Genomic DNA, 26,139 nt, shown 5'->3' with positions numbered 1-26,139 from the left:
TTGGCACTTTTGCTGAAGGCTGCATAGTGTCCAGTTCTTCCTGAAAGGCCAGCTTTCTCTTTGGTTTTAGAGGATGTGCTGTTAGGATCCTGCCAGTTTCTTTATGGATGTGAATCCTGGCTTGCCTTTCGTCCATAACTTCAAGTATTGGTTGTACTTGATACTACTCCTCAGAGGTTTTGTGGGTTTCTTTCAGTCTCTTTGAAAGTCCATGCTCCTGTATATGCTGGCCTTTTTGGCTCGGAAGCAGGCTTTTTCTGGATCGAAAAAGATGAGGCGGTTGATGCTCTCGGCTCCGAAAGTGATTTTCAAATTTTTGACTCTGAAAAATGGTGTTTGCTGGATTCGGACACGGAGCCTTTTGTTGCCTCTGATGTTTTGGGAGGAGTGGCCTTTTTTTGGTGCTGAACTGGTAGTTTGGTCACCAGTACTTTTTTCTGGCTGAGCCATGGCCTTCTGGCAGGTGCGTACCAAGGCCTTATGTTTTTGCTTTTGTGAGGGTACAGGGGCAGGCGTACTCACGTGTTGTCCTGCAGTGACCGGTCTGTTCGGAGTCAGAACCTCGAACGGAGACCACTGTTTGCGTGATTTCTTCTTCCTCCTCCTCCATGGCAAGATGTTCGGTGCTTCTTGATGCCAGTCTTTGTGCCCTCCTGTGTCGAAGAGTCTTTTTAGAACAGAAGGATCGACAGGCTTCACAATTTTCTTCCCTATGATCTGGGGTAAGGCAAAGATTACAGACGAGATGTTGGTCTGTATAAGGATATTTCGCGTGGCACTGAGGACAGAACCGGAATGGAGTCCGATCCATGAGGCTTCCACGCGGTCGGCCTTACCAGGCCCAAGTTGGGGCGCACGTGTGCGCCCCGAAGGGCGAGTAGAGTTGACTGCTCTGACGGTACTGATGTGTCGATGGAAGATGTAAACCCGATCGATACAATACTGACGAAAAGAAAATGTTTTCAAAGTTTTTCGAATCAATATCTCGGAGCGAGAGGAAACATGTCCAAACCCGACGGCGGAAAGAAAACAATCTAACAATCGAGTCGATGCCCATGCGCAATGGAACCGAAGAGGAGGAGTCACTCAAACAGTTCTTCGAAGAAAAACAACTTGTAATACTCCAAGCCCAATACTAGATGGCAGAAGTAATGCACAGCATGTGTATCTGCAGCTACACATGCCACCGAACACACACACACACACACGTGTAGATACACATGCTTTGCATAAGACCACCATCTAGTGTTGGGCTCGGAGTGTTACAAGTTGTTTTTCTTTGAAGAAGGTTTTCGAGTCACGAGATTGAGAGACCCCTCTCATCGATAGTGTGCATGGGCATCGAGTCCTTTCTTAGAATGTTTTCTTTCCGCTGTTGGGTTCGGATGTCTTTCCTCTTGCTCCGGTGGCTCTCAGTTCAGTATTTCTGAACTTTTTTCTACCTGTCTGTATTGTTTTGATCGCATTCTCGCCCTTTTGGGGCCTACTTCAATGTTGGGCTGATGGAACAAACCCAATTTTGATTCTATCCTCTGTGTCATGCTAAATTCCCATACACTGATCAACATTCTGTGTGAAATCCCTTTTTATCTCCAGATCATCTGGAAGAAACCTGTGACGCCTGCAGATCATTTCGATCTAAAAAATATTCTCTGGGACCATAGAGCTAGTCATCTCGAAATGACATTGAAGTTTACAGAAGACACACCTGATATCTTCGGTGAAGAACGCGCACAGGAAGAGGTTTGACAAGGGGCAACATTTTCCATCCAAGACTCCGACTCAAATCAGCCCTCGGATAATGATAGCCACTACATACCTCCAGCGCAGTACATGAGTACAACTGCCCCATCGCACTTCACAATAAAAAAAATGAGTCCAGCACGGTCCTCCACTGCCTATGGGCAAGTTCGGGTGACCAATCTTTGGGTTTGGCACTGAGATGGAAGACTAAAGTGCATTCGGCATCGATCAAACAGACTCCGACAACAGTCTCGGAATCGAGCCGAAAATCAGAAAGGACATCATCAGAGCCAAACAAATCCACACCACCTTCAGAGCTGATTTTTTTCAGTTCGAGCAAAAAAACAAAACAACACAAACACCTCCCCCTCCCCCTCCCCACCCTACCCTCTTTTGGAGTCAAAAGACACTGGTAGCAAGCAAACTACTTCTACCCATGAATCCTTGGACATAACATATTTACAGCTAAACAGCAAAAAAAAAAAAAACACATTCAAAAGGACACAAGAAGAATAACTGCTTCCCCTCCAATGTCCTGTAAGAGGAAATTGGCTTTTAAAGACACTTTAAAGGATGTACCGCCATCAAAAAAGGTCTCCAACGATAACCAGCATGAAGAGGCTACAAAACACAAACAGCCTTCACCACCACATTCTCCTGTTCTTCCTTCTACGCCACCTCCACCACCAACATATTTAGCACAGTTATCACCACACAGGGATGACTTTAGTGATGACCAACAGGACAAAGATCCATGGGGATACATATGACCCTGATCCCATTCTGCCAAATGATCCAGACTTGTATCCTGCTAGACCTTTATCACCAGTAGACACTACTGCATAAAATCAAGTAGTGGTCAGAGCTGCTGCCTATCATAATGTGCAGATGCATACAGATTAGATAGAACAAGATTTCCTTTTTGACACACTAGCTTCTACACATAAACAACAACAATGTCTTCCAGTAATGTTCAGACATGCTTCTGATATTTTCCAGGAACCTGTAAAGGCCAGAATTATCACTCCCGGAGTAGATAAAAAAAAAAATATATAAACCTGCACCCTCAGACCCAGTGTTTATGAAAAATCTCAATTAGCACCTGACTCAATAGTAATTGGTGCAGCAAGAAAAAGGGCAAACAGTCAGTCCACAGGAGTTGCCCCTCCTCCAGACAGGGAGAGCAATAGACGCAGCAAGTTAAAGAGTAGCTTCACAATAGCCAAATCACAAGCTCTTATGGCTAGGTATAATAGGGCCCACTGGGATGAAATGGAAGAACTACTGCAATACCTCCCTCCATAACACCAAAAGAGGGGACAACAGGTAGTAACTGAAGGGCAAAACATACCTAATAACACCATAAGATCAGCTATGGATGCAGCTGATACAGCAGTTATATCAATAAACACCAGTGTGCTTATTAGAAGACATACCTGGTTAGGATGTCCAGGTTTCAAACCTGAACTACACCAGGTGGTGTTAAATATGCCCTTTGACAAACAACATCTATTTGGCCCCGAATATTTGGAATAGAACTTAAAAAAGATTCTGAAACAGCCAAAGCTGTGGGTGTGTTATATACCACACCCAGGAGAGGTACTTTTTGTAGACCACAGTTTAGAGCGGGTTTCAAGCCATCAGCTTCAGAAACCGCAACTTCCCAACAAAAGCAATCCTCACAATTCTACACTAATGGATCGTTTAGAGGATCCAACAATAGATGATGAGGTAAACCATCCACTTCCAGAGGTTCCTTTCAATCAAATAAATGGTGACTTTCTTACCTTTCCCCACAGAGCACACATTTCCTGTGGGAGGAAGACTGGGAAATTCTATCCACAGTGGCACAACATAACTACAGATCATGGGTTCTCTCAATTATCCAACATGGTTACTGTCTAGAACTCATTTCCACACCACCAAACATTCCTCTTCGTTCACACAAACTTACTCAGGAGCATCTCACTCTATTAAAACAAGAGGTACAATCACTAATGCTCAAAGAAACCATGGAAACAGTAGCTATTTTACAAGGATCAGGAGTATACTCACTATACTTCCTCATATCAAAGAAAGATGGTACTCTTAGATCAATTTTAGATCTCAGACCCCTAAATCTATATATACTTACAGAACACTTCCATATGGTCACTTTACAGGACATCACTCCCCTATTATAAAAACAGGATTACATTACAGCATTAGACCTCAAGGATGCTTATTTACACATTCCCATACACCCAGCATGGGTCACAGCTCAGATTAATTGTAGCAGGAAAGCACTACCAGTTCAAGGTGCTACCATCTGGGGTAACCACTGCACCAAGGGGTTCACCAAATGCTTGGCGTTGGTTGCAGAATTCCTCAGGATACAACACACACGTCTTCCCATATCTCGATGACTGGCTTATAAAAGCCAGTATACTTCAAATTTGTCAACAACATACTCAATACACGATAAACATCCTACACAATCTAAGATTTACCGTCAATTACCAAAAATCTCACCTGCAACCATCACAGATACAACTGTATTTAGGGGCCATTCTAAACACTCAATCAGCATTGGCATACCCACACCCAGTCAGGATTCAAACATTTCACAATCGGATATTACAACTACAATACAACCACACTTACACAGTAAAGTTGGTGATGAAACTATTGGGGATGATGGCTTCATGCATAGCAGTAGTATCCAATGTCAGACACCACATGAGACCATTACAGCAATGTCTCTCTCAACAATGGTCTCAGGCACACTGTCAAATTCAGGATCTAGTGTTGTTGGACTGCCAAACTTACCACTCTCTGCAATGGAAGAATTCCACCAACCTGTCTAAAGGGCAGCCCTTTCATGACCTGGTGCCTCAGACCATAATCACAACAGATGCATCAATGATTGGTTGGGGAGCTCATCTCAACAACCTCACAATACAGTGGGAATAGGACTCACTCCAACAGACTTATTACATAAACCACTTAGAATTACTAGCAGTATTTCTAGCACTCAAAGTTTTTCAGACACAAATCACACACAAAATAGTATTACTAACGTGACCACAAAGTATTATCTTCAAAAACGGGGCGGAGGGGAATTCATCATAATTGTCCCTTCTAGGACATTCACAATCACATTCAGTTACTGGCAGAATATACTCCCAGGGATACACAATCAACTAGCGGACCTCTTTAGCAGGACGCAACAATAAGTACATAAATGGGAGATTCACCCACAGATGATTCAACAATACTTTCAAATGTGGGGGAACACCAGACAGTCCTTTTCACCACAAAAGAAAACACAAAACACCAAAGCTTTGCATCCCGGTACCCACACCCTTCAATCCAAGGGCAATGTCCTATGGATGCATTGGTCAGGGATATTTGCTTACACTTTTCCACCTCTCCTGCTAATTCCATTTCTGATCAAAAACCTCACTCACCATGATACTCATAGCTCCCAAGTGGGCACTTCAACATTGGTACCCAACACTATTGGACCTGTCTGTAGGACCACATCACAAACAAACAAACAAACAGACCAGTCCTTATGACTCAAAGGAGAGGTCAAACCAGACATCCAAATCCCAGCAAACTCAACCTGGAAATTTAGCTCCTGAACTCATAGAATTTGGATACTTACAACTTCCATCAGAATGTATGGATATTCTAAAGGAAGAAAGTAAACCCACAACTAGACAAGGTTATGCAGCTAAATAGAAGCAGTTTGTCTACTATTGTCAACCTAAAAACATTGACCCACTTAAAGCATCCGTACAGGATATTGTTTACGATTTGCTACATTTACAAAAAGCAAACCTTGCATATTCCTCTATTAGAATCCATTTAACAGCAATAGCTGCTTACCTCCAAAACAGACAACACACTTCCCTGTTTAGGATTCGTATTATAAAGGCTTTTATGGAGGGTCTTAAAATAATGATTCCACCTAGATCACCAGCAGTTCCTGTATGGTATCTTAACACTGTACTCATAACACTCATGGGACCTCCATTTGAACCCATGCTTTCTTGTCCTCCTCAGTTTTTATCATGGGGGGTTGCATTTGTTAGTAGCAATAACTTCTTTAAGAAGAGTTCGTGAAATCCAAGCATTCACTCTAGAAGAACCTTTCTTTCAAATTCACAAAAACAAAATAGTTCCTAGGACAAATCCAAAATTTTTACCAAAAGTGGTTTGACCTTTTCATATTAATCAGTCAGTGGAATTGCCAGTCTTTTTTCCACAACTTGATTGAGTTGCTGAAAAAGCTCTTCACACCCTTGATGTTAAAAGAGCTCTCATGTACTATATAGACAGAACAAAAGATTTGAGAAAATCCAGTCAACTCTTTGTGGCTTTTCAACAGCTTCACAAAGGTAATCCTATTTCAAAAACTGGAATAGAATGATGGATAGTCAAATGTACACAAACTTGCTATCTTAAAGCCAAAATACAGCTACCAGTAACTCCAAAAGCTCATTCCACTAGGAAAAAGGGGCTTCAATGGCATTCTTAGGCAATATACCAATGGCAGACATATATAAAGCAGCCACATGGTCTGCACCACACACATTTACTAAACACTACTCTGTGGATGTATTATCTTGCCAAAAAGCAAATGTTGGACAAGCAGTGCTTAGAACACTATTTCAAACTACTCCAACTCCTACAGGCTAGCCACAGCTTATTAAAGGGAGGGGACTGCTGTACAGTGTATGCAAAGCATGTGTATCTACAGCTACACATGCCATTGAACGGAAAACGTTAGTTACCCAGTAGACATCTGCTCGTGGCATGTAGTGCTGTAGATTCACATTCGCCTTCCCTCCTCCCCTGAAGCATGTGGCCTTTGTAGTATTATATATTGTATATACATAGCATTGAAATCTCATTTAATATATATGTACATATACACTTGTACACTCTACTTCATCCCCTTGTGGGAAAACAATCTAACAAAGGACTCTATGCCCATGTGCACTATAACTGGGAGGAGGAGTTACTCGATCTCTTGACTCAAACTTTCTTCAAAGAAAAACAACTTGTAACACTCGAAGCCCAACTCTAGATGGCGGACTCAAACAAAGCATGTGAATCTACAGCACTAAAAGTTTTATTTTAACGCTAAGGTTGGACCTTCTCTAAACTCAACTGATGGTCACCCATTGTTCATACTACATTCACTTTGATGCACTTGCAATGCTCCCACAAATCAAGCTAAGGTTGCCAACTTAATTTTTAGTCTTCAGTTTCAAATTACTTCACAGTTACAGAATTATTTTTTTAAATGTACATCTGCTTCTTTATTTATATACACTTTATTAATCTGTTAATACTATTTAATTTTTCTAAGCATGTGCAGACCCCCTAAATAGGCTGTGCAGGCCACCAGGGGTTCCTGGACCAGAGGTTAAGATATAGGACATTCTTAGATTTCCTTGTCTTTTCACATGTGCAAAATGTATGCATGTAAAAGTTCTGCCAGGTGGAAAATTGCACATGTAAATTAAAAGTAAATATGAGCATTTTTCATTCACATGGAAAATGTTTCCTGGTGTGATACGCCTTTCCCGTACAACTAGGAAGGGACTTGCTCCAATCTCTCACAGGAGTACAGTAGTGTGCATTTTTACAGTGTAAAACTATGTGCAACCTGTGAGTACACACCCACAGATTAACTGTAATTTACAAGACAACCCTCAATATAACTTCTATATTATCTCCTCCAACTCTGCACATCCTAGTTCATTTATGACCTTAAAATTCTATCAATCCATGTTCTCTCAATCAAGATTAATTTTACTTTCATAAAATCAATTTTTCCAAACTTTAAAATCTATTTAGATGCACAAAAATAGTTTGTGAGGTAGACCTTAGGTTTGTATTAATATGGCTGTATGCTTACTTGGTTTTACAAAAGTAACAGTTTACAATTCACATGCTGCGCAGGTTACGTTTTCTGCAACATTTTACATAAAGTCAGGTGGCTCACTAGATGTAGTTCAATTGGCAAGGTGAAAGAAAGCAGGGGGCACTACTGTGAATGGATCCTGTCTTGGAGTTCTCCTGCTCTTGTTTTGAGGCTCCTTGGGTTGTGGAAGGTCCTCCATGAGTCTGCTAGTTCTTTGTTGCCGCTCATGTCTTAAAGCGCCCTCATTGATTGTGCTGGCAGTGAAGTGCCTTTCATTCATGTATGCTATAGTTTCATCTCGTTTGCGGCTGACATATCCTTTTAAAACTGTATTGTAAGGATTGTCTTTAGAATCTGAGTCTAGAGTTTTATACTTAAATTCCTTTCGTGTGATTACTGGTAACAAGAAGTTTCCTTTACGGTTCCTGGTGACATCACTTTCTTCATCACTGTTCCCCAAAGTGATGGCAAGGAGCTGGTCTGGAACTTGAACCATGTCACAGCCTGATGAAGCGTCCACAAATTCAGGGTACTTCTTCCGAACCTCAACCACATCTCTCAAGGACTGATCCCGCCTTTCTTCCAAATCAGTGATTATCCTTTCAGGATAGTTCTGCCCTAAATTCACACCTTGAAATAAAAAGAGAAATATTTTAATTAGCAAGAAAATGCTTACAGATGTACAAGGGAGAAGTTTGCAGATAGCTGACCAAATGTACGCTTCATGGGAATTGCTTGTCCTGTACCACCTTCTCAAAATAGGTTGTATGCAATCTTCAACATTTATGATATTAGTGAGAACAGTGAAATAAAACTGATAAAACACATATGCACAGCTGGATTAATGTAAACCATGGCATTTGCTAAGTAAACTATTCAGATTTACAGGAACTAAGGTTAAGAAGTGCTGTTTAACCCCTTAGCTGCTGCCCCCCGTGCTGCGACCTTTTTGGCTATTTGGGGAAGTTCACATTTAGGCCCCCATAAGCTTTTGTCCACATAGGCTATCCACTCTACATTTGCATCCTTCCCCTCCAAGATCATGGGGTTTTTAAAGGTACCCAGAGTTTGTGGGTTCCCCTGGAGGAGACCGAGAAATTAGCCAAAATTTAATTGGGGGGCGGATGGGAGATGGGAAAAAGTGCTGCAGAAGAAAGCAACTGTTTTTTTTTTCACTGCAAATGGGATCTACGAAGGGTTTGCGGTGATAAAATCATCATCTTCCAGGAGCAAACAGACCTGAATCAGAAAACCAAATTTTTCAACACAATTTTGGCATTTTACTGGGACAAACCCAATTTTTACTATTTTTTTGTGCTTTCACCTTCCTTCCAATTAGTGACAAACGGGTATGAAACCAGTGGTGGATCCCAGACAGCTAAACATTTCTGAAAAGTAGACAAAGTTTTGAATTCAGCAAGGAGTCATTTGTGCAGATCCTTCAAGATTTTCCTACAGAAAGTGTCAGTTGAAAAATAAAAAATAAATATTGACATTGAGTTGAAAAAAACCAACCCTGTCTGACTAAGTTTTCTTCTGTAAAAATAGATTTTTGAAAGCAATATACTGTTATGTTTTCCTCCTTGGCTGCAGAGATATATAGGTCTTGTAGGTTTATCAAGAACCCAAGCTACTTAGAGCCAATAAATGAGCTGCACCTTGCAATGGGTTTTCATTGTATACCGGGTATACAGCAGTTCATTTGGTAAAATATAAAGAGTGAAGAATAGGTATCAAGAAAACCTATGTATTTCCGAAATGGGCACAAAATAAGGAGATTAGAAACAGTGGTTATTGGCATTTCTCAAAATTACTTCCTTCTAACACACTGGCTTACATTTGGAAGACAAAATGTAGAGAAAGACAATTGGCAATAACACTTGTTCTTCTATTCTGTGTTCCACCAGGTCTCCCGATTAAAACTGGTACCTCACTTGTGTGGGTAGGCCTAGTGCCCGCGACAGGAATTGCCCAAAAGCGCAACGTGGACACCACATATTATTCCATTGAAAATTGATGTGTTTTTTGCAAAGTGCCTAGCTGTGGATTTTGGGCTGTAGCTCAGCTAGCACCTAGGGAAACCTACTAAACCTATGTATTTATGGGAAGTTGACACCTAGTGGAATCTATAATGGGATGACTTGTGGGGTTCTCACCAGGTTCTGTCACCCAAATTCCTTTGCAAACCTCAAAATGTGGTTAAAAAGACACATTTGATGCACATCTGGGTGATGGAAAGTTCTGGAATCTGGGGAGAGCCACAAACTTCATTCCACCCAGCAATCACCTAAGTCTCCCGATAAAAATGGTACCTCACTTGTGTGAGTAGGCCTAGTGCCCATGACAGGAATGGATCACACAACAAACACTGTTAGCCATTACATGAGGGCAACTGTTGACACTGGGGTGATCCATTCCTGACACAAGTACTAGGTACAGGCACTCAAGTGGGGTAGCATTTTGATCAGGACAGGTGGGGAAACACTGGGTGGTAGGAATTCTGTGGATACCGGCATTTTCCTGTAGTTTGTGTGACAGAAATGCAAGAAAAATAGTTTTTATTCAATATTTCACCTTTGCAGGGTATTCTGGGTAAGAAAACTATGGGGAATCCACACAAGCCCACACCTCCGTGGACTCCCCCGGGTGTCTAGTTTCCAGAAATGTCTGTGTTTGGTAGGATTCCCTACATGTGGCCCAGGGCCAAAACGGTAGACGCCTGCCTTACAAAACCAGGCTGTTTTGTGATCGATAATTTTGATTTCTCCACAATACGATTTAGGTGGTGGAATTTGGGGCTGAACTAAAGTGGGGATCTCCCAAGAAACCACCTGCTCTCTGGGTTGGGCTAACCCACAATTGTCCTGCTGTACAGACTGTGCTTACAAAGGGACAGCACAATGGTCCTCATCACCTCCCAAAGAGTCTCTGGAAGAGGAGTTGTCGGATGGGATTCCTCTGACTGAAAAATCACTCAGAGACTGCTCCATTGTCCTGTCCCTCAGATGCTAGTCCAGTATCTGCTCTCTCAGTCTCTGATCCTACGTCAGAATTATCCTCCATAACCCGAGTTAGGGCTTGAGCAGCAGTCATTCAATGAGACTCCATCTCTGCTACTGGCTAAACTGTCCCTCTGGAAACCCTAGCAATGTAGACAGTAAACTGTCCCTCTAAAACACTAGGCTACGTAGACAGTCACATAATTGCTGGTGTGTGTGTGATGTGTGCAACAGTAAAGGTCAGTGACCTTACTGTCGCTTTTTACCCTCAATCAGAACGTTCTCTCAAGACACTCCAAAAAACAAAAAAGACACACTATTACTTCACCTTATAACATACCCATCGTTACAGTCTTTAGAGCCTTTGACGCTCAGTCTGACTTTCATTATTGGTGCTCCCATGACAACCTCCTCAGATTCCCTCACTACCACCCAGCAAAAGTGCCCTTCAACTCTCCATAGCCCCTTTCGCACATACATTTCATTTGTATTATAGCGCAGGTAATGGCTGGCTTTACTAATCCACTCAGCTATTCACATAAAATACAGATTTGATCTTTGCAGCAGGCATATAAATCTTTTGCACTACTTTATGAGGGCTACCAGTGGTTGAAATGCTTTTAATGCTAGAAAAACCGCTAGCAGTTGCACATGATTTATGTGAAGTTGTTTTTGTTGATTGTCCCATTGACCCTGTATGCTGTGCTTGTTGAGGTGTGTTCCCCACCCCATCATGGAAGCATCTGTTGTGATAACAGCTTGATGCATTGGGTCTTGGAATGGCCGTCCTTTGTTTAAATTTATTGGGTTCCACCATTGAAACGAGGAGTGTGTTTGGCGGTCTATCAACACTAGATCTTGAAGTTGACACTGTGCTTGTGTCCATTGTTTTGCTAGGCACTATTGTAAGGGCCGCATGTGTAATCTTGCATTTGGGACAATGGCTGTGCATGAAGACATCATGCCTAGAAGTTTCATTACAAACCTTACTGGGTAGTGTTGGTTTGGCTGTATGCTTGATGTTACATTTTGGAACGCTTGGTCCCTTTGTGGACTTGGAGTGGCAATTGCCCTTTGTGTGTTGAGTGTTGCTCCCAAATATTGTTGTATTTGGGATGGTTGCAGATGTGATATCTGGTAATTGATAGAGAACCCCAGCTTGTGTAGAGTTTCTATGACGTATTGCGTGTGAAGAAGACACTGTTGTTGAGTGTTGGTTTTTATTAGCCAGTCGTCTAAATATGGAAATACGTGCATGTGCTGTCTCCTTATGTGAGCGGCTACTACTGCTAGGCATTTTGTGAATACCCTTAGTGCTGTTGTTATTCCGAAAGGTAACACTTTGAATTGATAGTGTACGCCGTGCATTACAAACCTTAAGTATTTTCTGTGAGAAGGATGGATGGGTATGTGGAAATACGCATCCTTGAGATCTAATTTTGTCATGTATTCTTCCTTTTTTAGTAAGGGAACCACGTCTTGAAGTATTACCATGTGGAAGTGGTCTGATTTGATGAAGAGATTCAGTGTTCTGAGATCTAAGATAGGTCTTAACGTTTTGTCCTTTTTTGGAATTAGGAAATATAGTGAGAATACACCTGTTCCTTTCTGATGTTTGGGTACGAGCTCTATTGCTTGTTTTTGTAGTAGTGCTTGGACCTCTATTTGTAATAGGTCTAAGTGTTGTTGGGACAGATTGTGCGTTCTTGGTGGCACATCTGGCGGGAATGTTGTGAATTCTATGCAATAACCATGTTGGATAATTGATAGGACCCATGCGTCTGTGGTAATACGTGTCCAGTCCTGATAATATGTGGTTAACCTCCCCCCCACCGGTGACAAGTGTTGGGGTTTTGTGACATTGAAGTCACTGTTTGGTCTGGCTTGGTTTGGTTGCTTGGAACTTTCCCCTTCCTCTTGGGAATTGTCCTCTATAGGAACCACAAAACCCTCCCCTTTGGTATTGTGCCTGATAGGTGGGTCTGGTTTGAGAGGTGGAAGGCTCTGATGTTTGTTGCCGAAAACCCCCCCTAAATTGTGGTTTCCTAAAGGTGCCTCTGACTTGTGGGGAATAGAGTGCGCCCATGGCTTTGGCCGTGCCCGTGTCTTTTTTAACTTCTCAATTGCAGTGTCAACTTCTCGCCCAAACAACTGTTTGATTAAATGGCATGTTCAACACCGCTTGTTGAATCTCTGGCTTGAATCCAGAACTTCTTAACCATGCATGCCTGCGAATGGTTACTTCTGTGTTGACTGTTCGTGCTGCTGTGTCTCCCAAGTCTAGTGCGGACCTTATCTGGTTGTTAGATATGGCCTGACCTTCTTCCACAACCTGTTGGGCACGTTTCTGGTGTTACTTGGGCAAGTGCTGTATGATGTGTTGCATCTCGTCCCAGTGTGCCCTATCGTAGCGAGTAAGTAGGGCTTGCGAATTTGCAATCCGCCATTGATTGGCTGCTTGTGCTGCCACTCGTTTGCCCGCTGCGTCAAACTTTCTGCTTTCTTTGTCAGGCGGTGGAGCGTCTCCTGACGATTGAGAGTTTGATCTCTCTCTTGCCGCTCCTACCACCACTGAGTCCGGTGTAAGTTGTTGTGTTATGAACACCGGATCTGTTGGGGGAGGTTTGTATTTCTTCTCAACTCTCGGCATGATAGCCCTTCCCTTTACAGGCTCCTGGAAGACCTGTTTCGCGTGCTTGAGCATGCCCGGGAGCATTGGCAGATTCTGATAGGAAGTGTGGGTGGATGCCAAGGTGTTAAACAGGAAATCATCCTCCACTGGCTCTGTGTGCATTGCTACGTTGTGGAACGTAGCTGCTCAGGATAGTACCTGCATATATGCAGTACTGTCTTCTGGAGGTGATGGCTTTGTTGGATAACAATCCGGACTGTTATCCGATACTGGTGCATCATTTAAGTCCCATGCATCAGCATCATCCTGTGTCATCCCAGTATGTGTGAGTGACTGCATTGTAGGTGTTCCCACTGGTGACAGTTGTGGTGAGTGCGGTGGGGACGGTTGTGGTGATACCCTTGGTGGTGGGGATTTGTCTCTAACCACCTTTGCCTTAGGTTGCATTTCTGTCTCCTGAAATGCAGGTTTCCTTTTAGATTTGATTGAAGGTAAAGTTTTTATTTTTCAAGTCTCTTTCTGGATATGTAACCTCCTTTGTGTATGGTCCGGTTCTTCCATACTTAATTCCTGCTCAGATCTATGACTTTCCTTCATTTGGCTGGAAAGTCCTTGCTCTTCTGTATAAGAGCTTCTTTTCGGCTCTGAAGCTGCTTTTTTCGATACAGATATAGTCTTTTTCGGTTCCGAAGATATTTTCCTCACTTTGGGTGAATCGAACTCTCGGTGTCGAGATCGTTCGGTGCCGGAATCTCGACCGGAGTCGGAAGTCTTCAGCAATTCTCTGCCCTTTTTCGGTGCCGATGTTTGGTCACCTTCTTTTCGGTGGGTTAAGCCATGGCCTGCTGGCGGTGGTGTCCCCATGGCCTTAAATGTCTTTTTGTGAGTTTTAGACGGGGCAGGTTTACTCACTGTTCGCTGCACTGTCGAGGGTCGTTCACTTTCAGATTCATCCGAGTCCATACCCTGGATGGAGATGCTTTCCTCCTCTCCGACGTCGAGTTGCTCTTTCGGTGTCGACGCCATTTGCAGTCTTCCTGCGCGTCGATCTCGCAAGGTCTTTTTTTGATCGAAACGCTTGACAAGCCTCGCAAGTATCCTCCCTGTGTTTAGGTGATAAACACAGATTACAGACCCGGTGCTGGTCTGAATAAGGCTACTTCGAATGACACTTAGGACAGAAGCGGAATGGGGTCCGGGCCATAAGCCTGGGACGGCGGGTGTGGTCGGGCCGACCAGGCCTCGGTGAAGAACGGGAGCCCCGAAGGGCCGCCGGAGCGCTCTTGATGTCGGTGCCGATACACTAAACTAACCCGGTACCGAACGAAAACAATACCGTCAAATTTTTGATAATTTAGCTAACTTTCCCGATTCGAAATACGGAGCAAAGAGGAACGCGTCCGAACCCGATAGCGGAAAGAAAACATTCTAAGATGGAGTCGACGCCCATGCGCAATGGAGCCGAAAGGGAGGAGTCACTCGGTCTCGTGACTCGAAAAGACTTCTTCGAAGAAAAACAACTTGTAACACTCCGAGCCCAACACTAGATGGCAGGATAATGCACAGCATGTGTATCTGCAGCTACACATGCCACTGAACATATCTATATATATATATATATATATATATATATATATATATATGGAAAATGTCTCTTACCCAGTGTGCATCTGTTCGTGGCATGCAGTGCTGCAGATTCACATGCTACACATAGCTCTTCCGAAATCTAGGCCCTCATTACAACATTGGCGGTGCGGCTGCCAATGCAGCTGCACTCCCGCCGTGCCCATTCCGACATCCCCGCTGGACTCTGTTTTCGCCCGCCGGCCCAGCGGGGATGCCGGCGGTGTTGCGGCTGTGCGACGGGTGCAGCTGCACCCGTCGCGCTTTTCACTGTCTGCACAGCAGTGTGGGCCTGTGCCAGGGGGCCCATGCCAGAGGCATGGGCAGTGCAGGGGCCACCAGGGGTCCTGCGACTCCCCTTCCCGCCAGCCTTTGCCATGGAAAGGCTAGCAGGAAGGGGACTCTTAATCCGCCGGTCCCGGCGTTGGTCGTAATCCCCGAGTTTGTACCACCAGCCTGTTGGCGGTACAACCTCCAAAACAGCACTGGCGGTCTTTGACCGCCAGGGTTGTAATGAGGCCCCTAGTGTTGGGCTCGAAGTGTTACAAGTTGTTTTTCTTCAAAGAAGTCTTTTCTGAGTCACGGGATAAAGTGGTGACTCCTCTCGGTTCCATTGCGCATGGGAATTGACTCCATTGTTAGATTGTTTTCCCGCAGAGGGTGAAGGAAGGAGTGGTAAAGTATAGAAATACAAAGAGATGTAAATGTATATACATATGTACAAGTATTAAAAACTTAAACGACTACAGGCTTCCGGGGAGGAGGGAGGGTGCATGTGAATCTGCAGCACTACGTGCCACGAACAGATGTACACTGGATAAGTGACATTTTCCGTTTGATGGCATGTGTAGCTGCAGATACACATGCCATGCATAGACTACAAAGCAGTTAGTCCTCCCAAAAAGTGGTGGCTAGCCTGTAGGAGTTGAAGTTATTTGAAATAATGTCTTTAAGACACCCTAGCCTACAGTGGCTTGTTGCTATGAGAAAACATCAACACAGTAGTGTTTTGTAAATGTATGGGGAGTTGACCATGTAGCTGCTTTACATATATCAACCATTGGTATGTTTCCTAAAAATGCCATTGACGCACCTTTCTTTCTTGTAGAATGTGCTTTAGGAGTGATCAAAAGTTGTCTTTTTGCTTTGATATAACATGTTTGTATGCATCTAACAATCCATCTTGCTAAACCATGTTTTGATATAGGATTGCCTGTATGTGGTTCTTGGAAAGCAACAAAAAGTTGCTTTGCTCTCCTAAAATGTTTAATTCTGTCTATATAGTACATATGAGCTCTTTTGAGATCTAGGGTATGAAGAGCTCTTTCTGCCACAGAGTCTGGCTGTGGAAAGAAGACTGGCAATTCCACTGTTTGGTTGATGTGAAATGGAGATACTGCTTTTGGTAGAAATTTTGGATTTGTTCGAAGTACAACTTTATGTTTGTGCACTTGGAAAAAAGGTTCTTCAAGAGTGAATTATTGTATTTCACTAACTCTTCTTAAAGAAGTAATAGCTACAATGAAGGCGACCTTCCATGTTAAAAATTGAATTTGACAAGAGTGCAAGGGTTCAAAAGGTGGTCCCATGAGTCTGGTAAGTGCAATATTTAAATTCCACAATGGAACAGGTGGTGTTCTAGGTGGAATAATGCATTTTAATCCCTCCATGAAGGCTTTAATAACAGAACTCTAAATGGAGAAGTATGTTGAATAGTTTGTAAGTATGCAGATATTGCAATAAGGTGTATTTTGATGGATGAGAAAGCCAAATTTGATTTCTGCAAATGAAGTAAATAGCATTCAATATCTTGTATAAATGCTGTAAGTGGGTCTGAGTTTTAGACTGACAGTAATAGACACATCTTTTCCACTTGTTTGCGTAGCATCGTCTAGTAGTAGGTTTACGTGCTTGTTTAATTACTTCCATACATTCTGGTGGAAGGTTTAGGTAACAAAATTCTATGACTTCAGGAGCCAAATCGCTAGATTGAGAGGATTGGGGTTTGGGTGCCTGATTTGACCTTTGTTTTGTGTTAATAAATCTGTTCTGTTTAGGAGTTTGGAATGAGGGGCTACAGACAGATCTAGTAGTGTTGTGTGCCAATGCTGAAGTGCCCAAGTTGGTGCTATGAGTATCATCGTGAGTGATGTTTGACATAGTTTGCTGACTAGGAAGGGAAGGAGTGGGAGAGGGGGAAAAGCGTAAGCAAATATCCCAGACCAATTGATCCATAGAGCATTGCCCTTGGATAGGGGATGTGGGTGTCTGGATGCGAAGGTTTGGCATTTTGCGTTTTCGCTTGTTGTGCATAGATCTATGTCTGGTGTTTCCCACTTTTGAAAGTACTTTTGAAGTACTTGGGAGTGAATCTCCCATTTGTGTGTTTGTTGGTGATTTTGGATGAGGAGATATGCCAACTGATTGTCTATCCCTGGAATATGTTGTGCTAGTAAATACATTTGATTGTGAATTGCCCATTTCCAAATTGTTTGGGCTTGAAGGGACAGCTGACATGAATGTGTCCCTCCCTGTTTGTTGAGATAATACAGTCATGTTGTCTGTTTTTATGAGAACATTCTTCTGTTTGAGAAGAGGTTGAAACGCTTTTAGGGCAAGAAACACATGGTTTATGTGTAGCTGTTTATGTTTGACATCCCATTGCCCTTGAATGGTCTGATTGTTTAGGTGAGCTCCCCAACCGATCATTGATGCCTCTGTTGTAATTATGGTCTGAGGCACATGTTCTTGAAACGACCGCCCCTTTATTAGATTGATGCAATTCCACCATTAAAGGAACATATATGTTTGGCGGACCATCAACACTAGATCTTGAAGTTGACCGTGTGCTTGTGACCATTGTTGTGCGAGGCTTGCATATGGGACTATTGCTATGCAAGATGCTATCATTCCTCGACTCTTCATGATGAATCTCACAGTGTATTGTTGATTTGGTTGTATGAGTGGTGTTAGATTTTGAAAAGCTTGAATCCTTTGTTGATTTGGATAAGCTAGGGCAAGTTGAGTATTTAGTATAGGTTCGGTTGTACTTGTGCTGGTTGAAGGTGTGACTTTTGGTAATTTAGAGAGAAACCCAGGATGTGCAGTGTTTCTATCACATAACGAGTGTGTTTTTGGCATTGTGTAAGACTGCTTGATTTTATTAGCCGATCGTCTAGATATGGAAAGACATGTATGTGTTGACTTAAGTAAGCCGCTACTACTGCTAGACATTTTGTGAACACTCTTGGAGGTGTTGTTATGCCAAATGGCAACACCTTGAACTGGTAGTGTTTTCCTGCTCTGACAAGCCTGAGGTATTTTCTGTGAGCTGGATGGATGGGTATGTGGAAATACGCATCTTTGAGATCTAGAGCAGTCATGTAATCTTGTTTTTGCAGTAGTGGAATAACATCTTGCAGAGTTACCATGTGCAAATGCTCTGACAGGATGTATAGATTGAGAGGCCTGAGGTCTAATATGGGCCTGAGGGTTCCGTTTGTTTTGGGAATCAGGAAGTATAGTGAGGATACTCCTGTTCCTTGTTGAGATTGTGGAACTAGTTCTATTGCTTGTTTTAATAGTAGAGATTGTACCTCTTGTTGTAACAGAACTGTATGTTCGGGGGACAATTTGTGAGATCGTGGTGGGATGTTTGGAGGGGTGGAGATTAATTATAGGCAATAGCCATTGCAGATAATTGATAATACCCAATTGTCTGTGGTGATATTTTGCCAGTGCGCATGAATTTGCTGTAGTCTTCCCCCCACAGGAGATGTGTGGAGTGGAAAGAAGTCACTGTTTAGGTTGTGTTGTTTGTTTAGAGGTTTGGAATTTATCTCTATTTCTGAAGTACTGATCTCTATAAGATCCTCTAAACCCACCTCGTTGATACTGGGTTTGTTGTCCTGGCTTTGTTTGGGAGGTGGAAGCCTCTGAGGATTGTGGCTTAAAATCTCCTCGAAACTGTGGTCTGCAAAAGGAACCTCTATATGGGGTGGTGTACAAAGCGCCCATCGCTTTCGCAGTATCTGAGTCCTTCCTCAGCTTTTCAATAGTAGTGTCTACCTATGGGCCAAAGAGTTTTTTTTTTTTTTTTTTTTAATCAAAAGGCATATTAAGTACTGCCTGTTGAATTTCCGGTTTAAACCCAGAGGAGCGCAGCCATGCATGTCTTCTGATTGTGATGGCAGTCTTTACACTTTTTTGCAGCTGTATCAGCAGCATCAAGGGCAGATCTTATCCGATTATTACTGATCGCTTGTCCCTCTTCTACTACCTGCTGTGCCCTTTTCTGGTGCTCCTTTGGGAGATGATGTATAATATCTTGCATTTCATCCCAATGGGCCCTATCATACCTGGCTAGAAGTGCCTGAGAATTTGAATTCTCCACTGATTTGCTGCTTGTGTAGCAAACTCTTTTCCCTGCTTCGTCAAATTTTCTACTTTCTTTATCAGGAGGCGGTGCGTCTCCTGAAGACTGGCTATTTGCCCTCTTTCTTGCTGCACTGAATACCACTGAGTCTGGAGGGATCAGGTGAGTGATGTAATCTGGGTCAGAAGGTGCAGGCTTATACTTCTTATCAAATCTAGGGGTGATAATCCTAGCTTTTACAGGCTCGTTAAAAATTTGGTCTGCATGTTTAACCATTACTGGTAACATTGGGAGACACTGGTACCTGGAATGTGAAGAAGACAGTGTATTAAATAAAAAAATCTTCTTCTAATGGCTCAGAGTGCATGGTTACTCCATGATAAGCTGCTACCCTGGATATTACTTGTGTGTATGCAGTGCTGTCTTCTGGAGGAGAAGGTTTTGATGGGTAAATGTCTTGATCATTGTCCGGGATGGGATCAGGGTCATAGAGATCCCATGGGTCTGCCGTACCTCCCTGTGAATATAAAGAATGTGTTGGAGAAGGCAGTGGTGGTGGGCTATTCTGAGGTGAGAAAGAGAGCTGTGGAGATTGAGGAGAAGTATGGAGAGGTAGTGGCTTCTCCTTTTATTTTTGCACCTTCACTGGTGGCTGTACAGAGTCTAGTTCCTCTTGGAAAGCCAATTTTCTATTGGTTTTTAAAGGAGGTGCAGTGATGATTCTTCCTGTCTCCTTATGAATATGGATTCTGGACTGTCGCTCATCCATAACCTGTAAAATTTGTTCAGTCTCAGGCTCTTCCTTAGAAGTCTTATGAGATTCCATGATTGGTCTTGTAATCTGTCTTAATTTTGTCGAAAGTCCTTTTTCCTCTGTATATGAAGTATGTAGTTTTTTCAGTCCCGAAAATGTAGTCAAAAGTCTCGGCTCCGGAGCCGATTGTTGAATTTTCGATTCCGAGGAATGTACTCTTTTACTGGAGTCTGAAACGGTGCCTTTAACAGATTTGCTCTACTCCAAAGTGGACGGAGGAGTGGCCTTTTTTGGCGCCGACCCCGAAGGACGGTCGCCAACAATCTTGTTTCGGGCCGAACCATGGCCTTCCGGCATTGGTGAACCCTGGGCCTTCAAATGTTTTTTGTGCAGGGGTGTAGGGGCAGACGTACTCACATGCTGGCCAGCTGTGATGGGTCTGTTGTCTTCCGATTCTTGCTTGGAGTCTGTCTCCGATGAAGACTGCTGTCTGCGCCTGCTCTTCTTCCATGACGTTGAGATGTTCGGTGCTTTTCAATGCCATTTCGAGTCTTCGGGCTCTGCGATCTCGGAGGGTCATCTTTGATCGAAAAGCTCGATAGGCCTCACACAATCTTCCTCCCGATGGTCTGGAGAAAGGCACAAGGTACAAACCAAGTGTTGGTCTGTGTAGGGGTACTTCGCGTGGCACCAAGGGCAGAATCTGAATGGGGTCCGATCCATGAGGCTTCCCACGCGGTAGGCCCGGACAGGCCTGAGTCATGCGCACGTGCCCCGAAGGGCAAAAAATGAAGATTCTGACAGTACTACCAGTTTGATGCTAGATGGGAACGCGATCAAAACAATACCGACCAATTAGAAGGCCTAAAACAAATCATACCTCCAAGAACTCCACCAGTACCCTTGTGGAATCTTAATATTGTACTTACAAGACTCATGGGTCCACCATTTGAACCCATGCACTCTTGTCAGATCCAATTCTTAACTTGGAAAGTAGCATTTCTAGTGGCAATCACTTCATTACAAAGAGTTAGTGAAATACAGGCTTTCACTATTGAGGAACCCTTTATACAAGTACACAAACGTAAAGTTGTACAACGCACAAATCCAAAATTTCTACCAAAAGTCACCTCACTGTTTCCTTTAAACCAAACAGTGGAACTACCAGTCTTCTTCCCACAGCCAGATTCAGTGGCAGAAAGAGCACTCCATACATTAGATATAAAAAGAGCTCTACTGTATTACATCGACAGAACAAAAGCATTTCGTAAAACTAAACAGTTGTTCGTCGCATTCCAAAAACCCCATACTGGTAACCCTATATCCAAACAAGGCATAGCAGATGGATAGTGAAATGTATACAAACTTGTTACCTGAAAGCTAAAAGACAACTACTCATTACACCAAAGGCACACTCCACTAGAAAGAAAGGAGCAACAATGGCCTTTCTGGGAAACATACCAATGACAGAGATTTGTAAGGCAGCCACTTGGTCCACACCTCATACTTTTACCAAACATTACTGTGTAGATGTGTGAGCAACACAACAAGCCACAGTAGGACAGGCTGTACTAAGAACATTATTTCAGACAACTTCAACTCCTACAGTTTTATGCACAGCCAGGAAACCATTTCGTTTGAAAGGGGAGAATCTCCCTTTTCAAACAAGGCCTTCCTGAACGCTGGGGAGGGCCCCTCTGGCCCATTTTCCCCACCGGTGCAGAAAGCGGCCTTAGCTGCTGCTTCCTGCTCCAGTGAAGAAAACAATTTGTGATGTCAGCGTGCATCGCAGCATGCTTCTGTCACGGGGGGGGGGGCAGGAGGGAGGAGACACAGAAGCTCTTCCAGTCTCCCAAGGGAGTTTTGAATAAAAAAATAAAAAAACCCTCCCTGGGGTCAGCCACTGGTTGTGACCCACACCGACGCACGCACCTATGGGGTTAATACAGTTTGTAGATCCAAACAAAACTATTACATGCATTATGGATAAACTTAGATGAAAAGTTATGGAAATGACAGGCACACTAGCAAATTATAAACACACTGCAGCATGAGGGCTCTGTTCATAACCATACTCTCACTTAGCAGGGCCATTTTACAACTAGAAAATTGAACCTCAGAAGTAAAAAGAGAACAGTTCACCTTCCAGCAAGTGAGGAGAGGTATGCAACACAACAGCCACGCCAACTTCTCCATACCCAGACACCCCTTTTTTTAATCTGGCCCTGATGGGCCCATGTGTTCTCTAGTGACATCACTGATGTCGTTGGTAAAACTAAAAGATACAATGGGTGGATGTTCAGGACTGCCAGAATCTTAAAATTCAACTGCGCATCAGGGAGAGTGCAAGTTTTCATCCTCGTCTAGGGGTGCCAGGTCCAGCCACACCCAGAAATAGGCCTGGCTGCTGGATCTTACTTTGGGTTCATCTACATCCACTGACATCATAAGGGTCCTTAGTCATTAAAATTGGTGCACAAGACAGGCCTAAGGATTGTCATCGCCTCCTCATTTAGTCTACTGCTAGAAGAGAGAGGAAGGGTATTGACCATCTAACATGCGCCCACAAATCCAAACATGTACATGATGCTGACCGCCTACATAGGTCCTGTTCCCCAACATCTATCATCACTATATCCTGTTGTAAGGAACTGGGTGATTATTGAAGGGGGTTAGGTAACCACCTCCTGTAATAATCACATTCCTTGTTAGAGGAACTAAAGTCACTAAATTAACCTAAGCTTAATCTCATGGTAGCTATGTCAGAGATCAGACAGGCTTAACTTCGAGACAACATATAAAGTATTTTTCTGCAGTGCTAAAACAATAATAAAGATGAAATGCAAAACAATAAAAAAACTGAAAGTTAATTAGAAAAATAGAAGGGTATTTAATCAACAAAATTATATCAAATGATAAAAATCCAACATGAGGAACAGGAGATATGATTTTTTTAAAAAGTTTTAAGTAAGAATGGCGACAAAAAATACAAAGTGCCAATGATAGTCAATAGTCATGATAGAAGAGGTTTGTCCTAGACAAAGATTTTACCTTTTGACTTTAGTCCTTCAAGTCCCAATCCACCACAAGAGTTTACTTCTGAAGCACCCTAGATACTCGTGGAGACACTTGGAGACTCAGAGGGTGGTAGGAGAGGCCAAAAGAATAGCCCAGTCCAGGGCTAGTTGAGGAGCTTTGCAGAAATATGCCTCCTGTAGCTTGTTGATCCTGTAACCTGAACAGGTCAGCTGTTTGACCCTTGGACTCCACCTTTTTTTGTCCTGGGTACAAGAGAGAGAGCAGTTCTGCTCTTATAGGGATATTTTCAGGTTGCAGATAGCAGGTTCAGCCCTCTTCTGATCTTCCACTGGGGGTGCCTGGAGATTCCACTTTTATGCCTGGCAAGAGTTAATGGCTGAGAATGACCCCTGTGGACATCCTGACCAGTGGGGTAAAGGTTCCCCAGGCTAACCCTATCCACTTTAGGCACACTAAAAGTGGACTCTCATTGTGGGTTGGGTGTGGATGTTTTGAGACTGTACTATGGTAATGCTATTGTTGCCCGCAAATCTAACACTAAAATCCAGTTTGATAGCACCTGGGAGTTTACCAGGAGGCTTGTTATCAGATTTGTGTTTTGCCCAAGCATCTTTTTTGCTTTCAAAGGGAGAGCAATATTAGTGCTCAGCTCTACTGTAATTAGAGTAAAGAAATACTCATAAATGTCAGATGGTAGCATGCACTTAAAGACAGCTCAACAAGAATTATTTTGCTTTGCAAACCTAGGTTATTTGTAATGTCTTGTCAAGAAAAAGGATCTAAATGCTGCCAGCACATAATGTATACAGCTAGGTTATGACTTTGCACAAATTTTTTTATTTAAAAATGGCATAGCCTTACTTTTCTGTATTTAAAAGTTTTTTCATTCTTTGTTTCTTGTTGACACAACACTGAGTCTATGCTTTTATGGCCTCTACATAGGAGTGCAATGTACTTTATATCACAAAAATATGATTTAATGTAAATTAGTTTGTTGCTGACATTGTTGTATACCACCAAGTCACAAATATGACTGTGACTTGGTGAAGCTGCTCATTTGTTTGAAAATGTCAGTGGAGCATGCAAAAATGAAATAAATATTGGTTACGCAGTAGCCAAAATACATGGGAAGCAGGAATTGGCCAATTGTACAAGGCTGCAGTCAGTGCCCAGCACGGTTTGCCTGCCCCTTGGCTGCTGGGCCATAGGGTCTGACCACAGGTCAGGCCCATGGCCAAAACTCACCAATCACAGCCAAAAGCTCAGTGCAGCAGTGTGTGGCAGCCTGCAGTGTGTTTGGTGTAACACCTGGCCCACCGGCCAACCCCTGTGATGAGATGGGTGCAGGATCAAATTAAAAAGCAAGTGCATACCTCGGAAGTTAAGCGTTACGCTATGTGTTGATAATCAATACTGGAAGGGGATGAAAAGTGTGCTGCTTCACAACTCCTACAGCTGATTAGAAAAGAAACAAAGCATTGCTCACATAGTGAGACTCCAGTGTACCAGTGAGCAACGGCAATCTAACATAAAAAATGTAAGAATCCACAAAATGTAAAAGGGCTGATCCAAAAAGTAATGCACAACCCACAGACCAATTGTTTTCAAGGGATCTCACCTACGCAAGTCATTGGCTAAGGAGAGCTGACCATAAGGTCCGTCCTGTATGCTTTTGTTTGTTGTATGTTATGTGTGCTGAGTTCTTTGCAGACAAGTGAAGCTGTCTAGCCAGATCCAAAACGATGTGTGGAGAAGGACATTTTCTACTGATCAATAGCTGGAACTGATGGTCAGATCTTTGTGGATCGTTGGTGGTGTGCTCCTTGGAGTGGTGAGTCTCTAGCTACTTTGTGAATTGAAAGAATGGAGATGTGTACCCGATTTGTAAAGGGAATTATTTTGGATCCTCAGGTGTTTAGAAAGGAAAGGCTTTATTGCATGTTTTGTTTTGACTACAGCAATACCTTGGCTCCTTTTGATGCAGTAACGTATACCGGTGCATGGATTCTTGCTCCTCTGCATCACCTATAAAGCAGTTTTGAATAAGAAACAGGCTTGCAGGGCAGCCAGTGGTGGTTCGCCATGGAGGGAGTAATACGTTTTTATTTTTCAGCCTTTTGATAAGTAGGGCAGCGTCATGTTGAGCAGCCTTCAGTGTGGAGGCAAGGATGCTGGTGAGAGGGTTATTTCCCCCCATAGAGGTGGGAGAAGAACCTGGATGGTCATTTTGAATTCTGTAATTGAGAAGAAGGATTTTACTTTCCACAACAGTGAATGATGCTACCAGTCTTCAGAATATTTTAGTATTGTGTGTTGTGAAGTAGTGCCTATCGTAAATGAGGCACACAAGTAATTGGCGAGCCAAGATGTGAATCCATTCAACTTCATGTCCAATATCCATTCATGAATCTGAGCTTGTTGCTTGCTGTTTGCAAAAAAAAAAAAGATCTAGGTTTTGGTTGAATTAGTTTTAGGTGGCACTGGGCATCTGGTTCTGTGGGAGGGAAAGTCATGTCTTTAGACATTTGATACACCTGACAAAACGGAATTTTAGATTACTGTAGTGAAGGATCTCAATTCATTTACAAGCGAGTTAGATTCCAAGAAGCACCATACAGGGGCTGGAAATTAATGCTGAAAAGGATACTTGGAGCAACAGCATGTAACTAGACATCTTAGACACCTTCAAGTACCATCTAGAAGATCTTATGTTCACTGGAGAAGTGTGAAGTAAACCAAAGAAGGCGTGTCATAATTCTTAGATGTTTATTATAGATTCATCTTCAATGGTGTTAAAGTTGCACTAGAGGTTTAGCACTATAGACAGTCAAATCACCAATCTCTGAGATGAGAGGCTAGGCTGGTACTCATTCAGAAGCTGATTTCTGTTGACATGATCAGACATGCTAGATAGACACAGAACTTTTGCAATTATCTTTCTAAGAAACAAGTGCCTAAGGGGTCTGTAATTTATAATGTTGTCAGAATCAACTTTTTTTTCCAACTCTATGTAATAAGCTGGGGCCTCAGCAGGGCTTGATTTTGTTTCCAGTC

At 42.9% G+C, this 26,139-nt stretch overlaps 1 protein-coding gene across 1 annotated transcript in view; it reads right to left on the bottom strand.

Annotated features, from left to right (window-relative positions):
* Positions 1-7,037: 7,037 nt before the first annotated feature.
* Positions 7,038-26,139, bottom strand: part of LOC138267742 (deoxyribodipyrimidine photo-lyase-like) — a 149,291-nt gene continuing 130,189 nt past the window's right edge. The window contains exon 8 of the mRNA XM_069216923.1: positions 7,038-8,293. Coding sequence (XP_069073024.1) covers positions 7,755-8,293 — 539 coding nt within the window. The 3' untranslated portion in view covers positions 7,038-7,754. The remainder of the gene's footprint in view (positions 8,294-26,139) is intronic.

Source organism: Pleurodeles waltl, chromosome 12, assembly GCF_031143425.1.
Source record: "Pleurodeles waltl isolate 20211129_DDA chromosome 12, aPleWal1.hap1.20221129, whole genome shotgun sequence".
Classification (NCBI taxonomy): domain Eukaryota; kingdom Metazoa; phylum Chordata; class Amphibia; order Caudata; family Salamandridae; genus Pleurodeles; species Pleurodeles waltl.
This window is presented reverse-complemented; position numbering and strand designations above follow the sequence as displayed.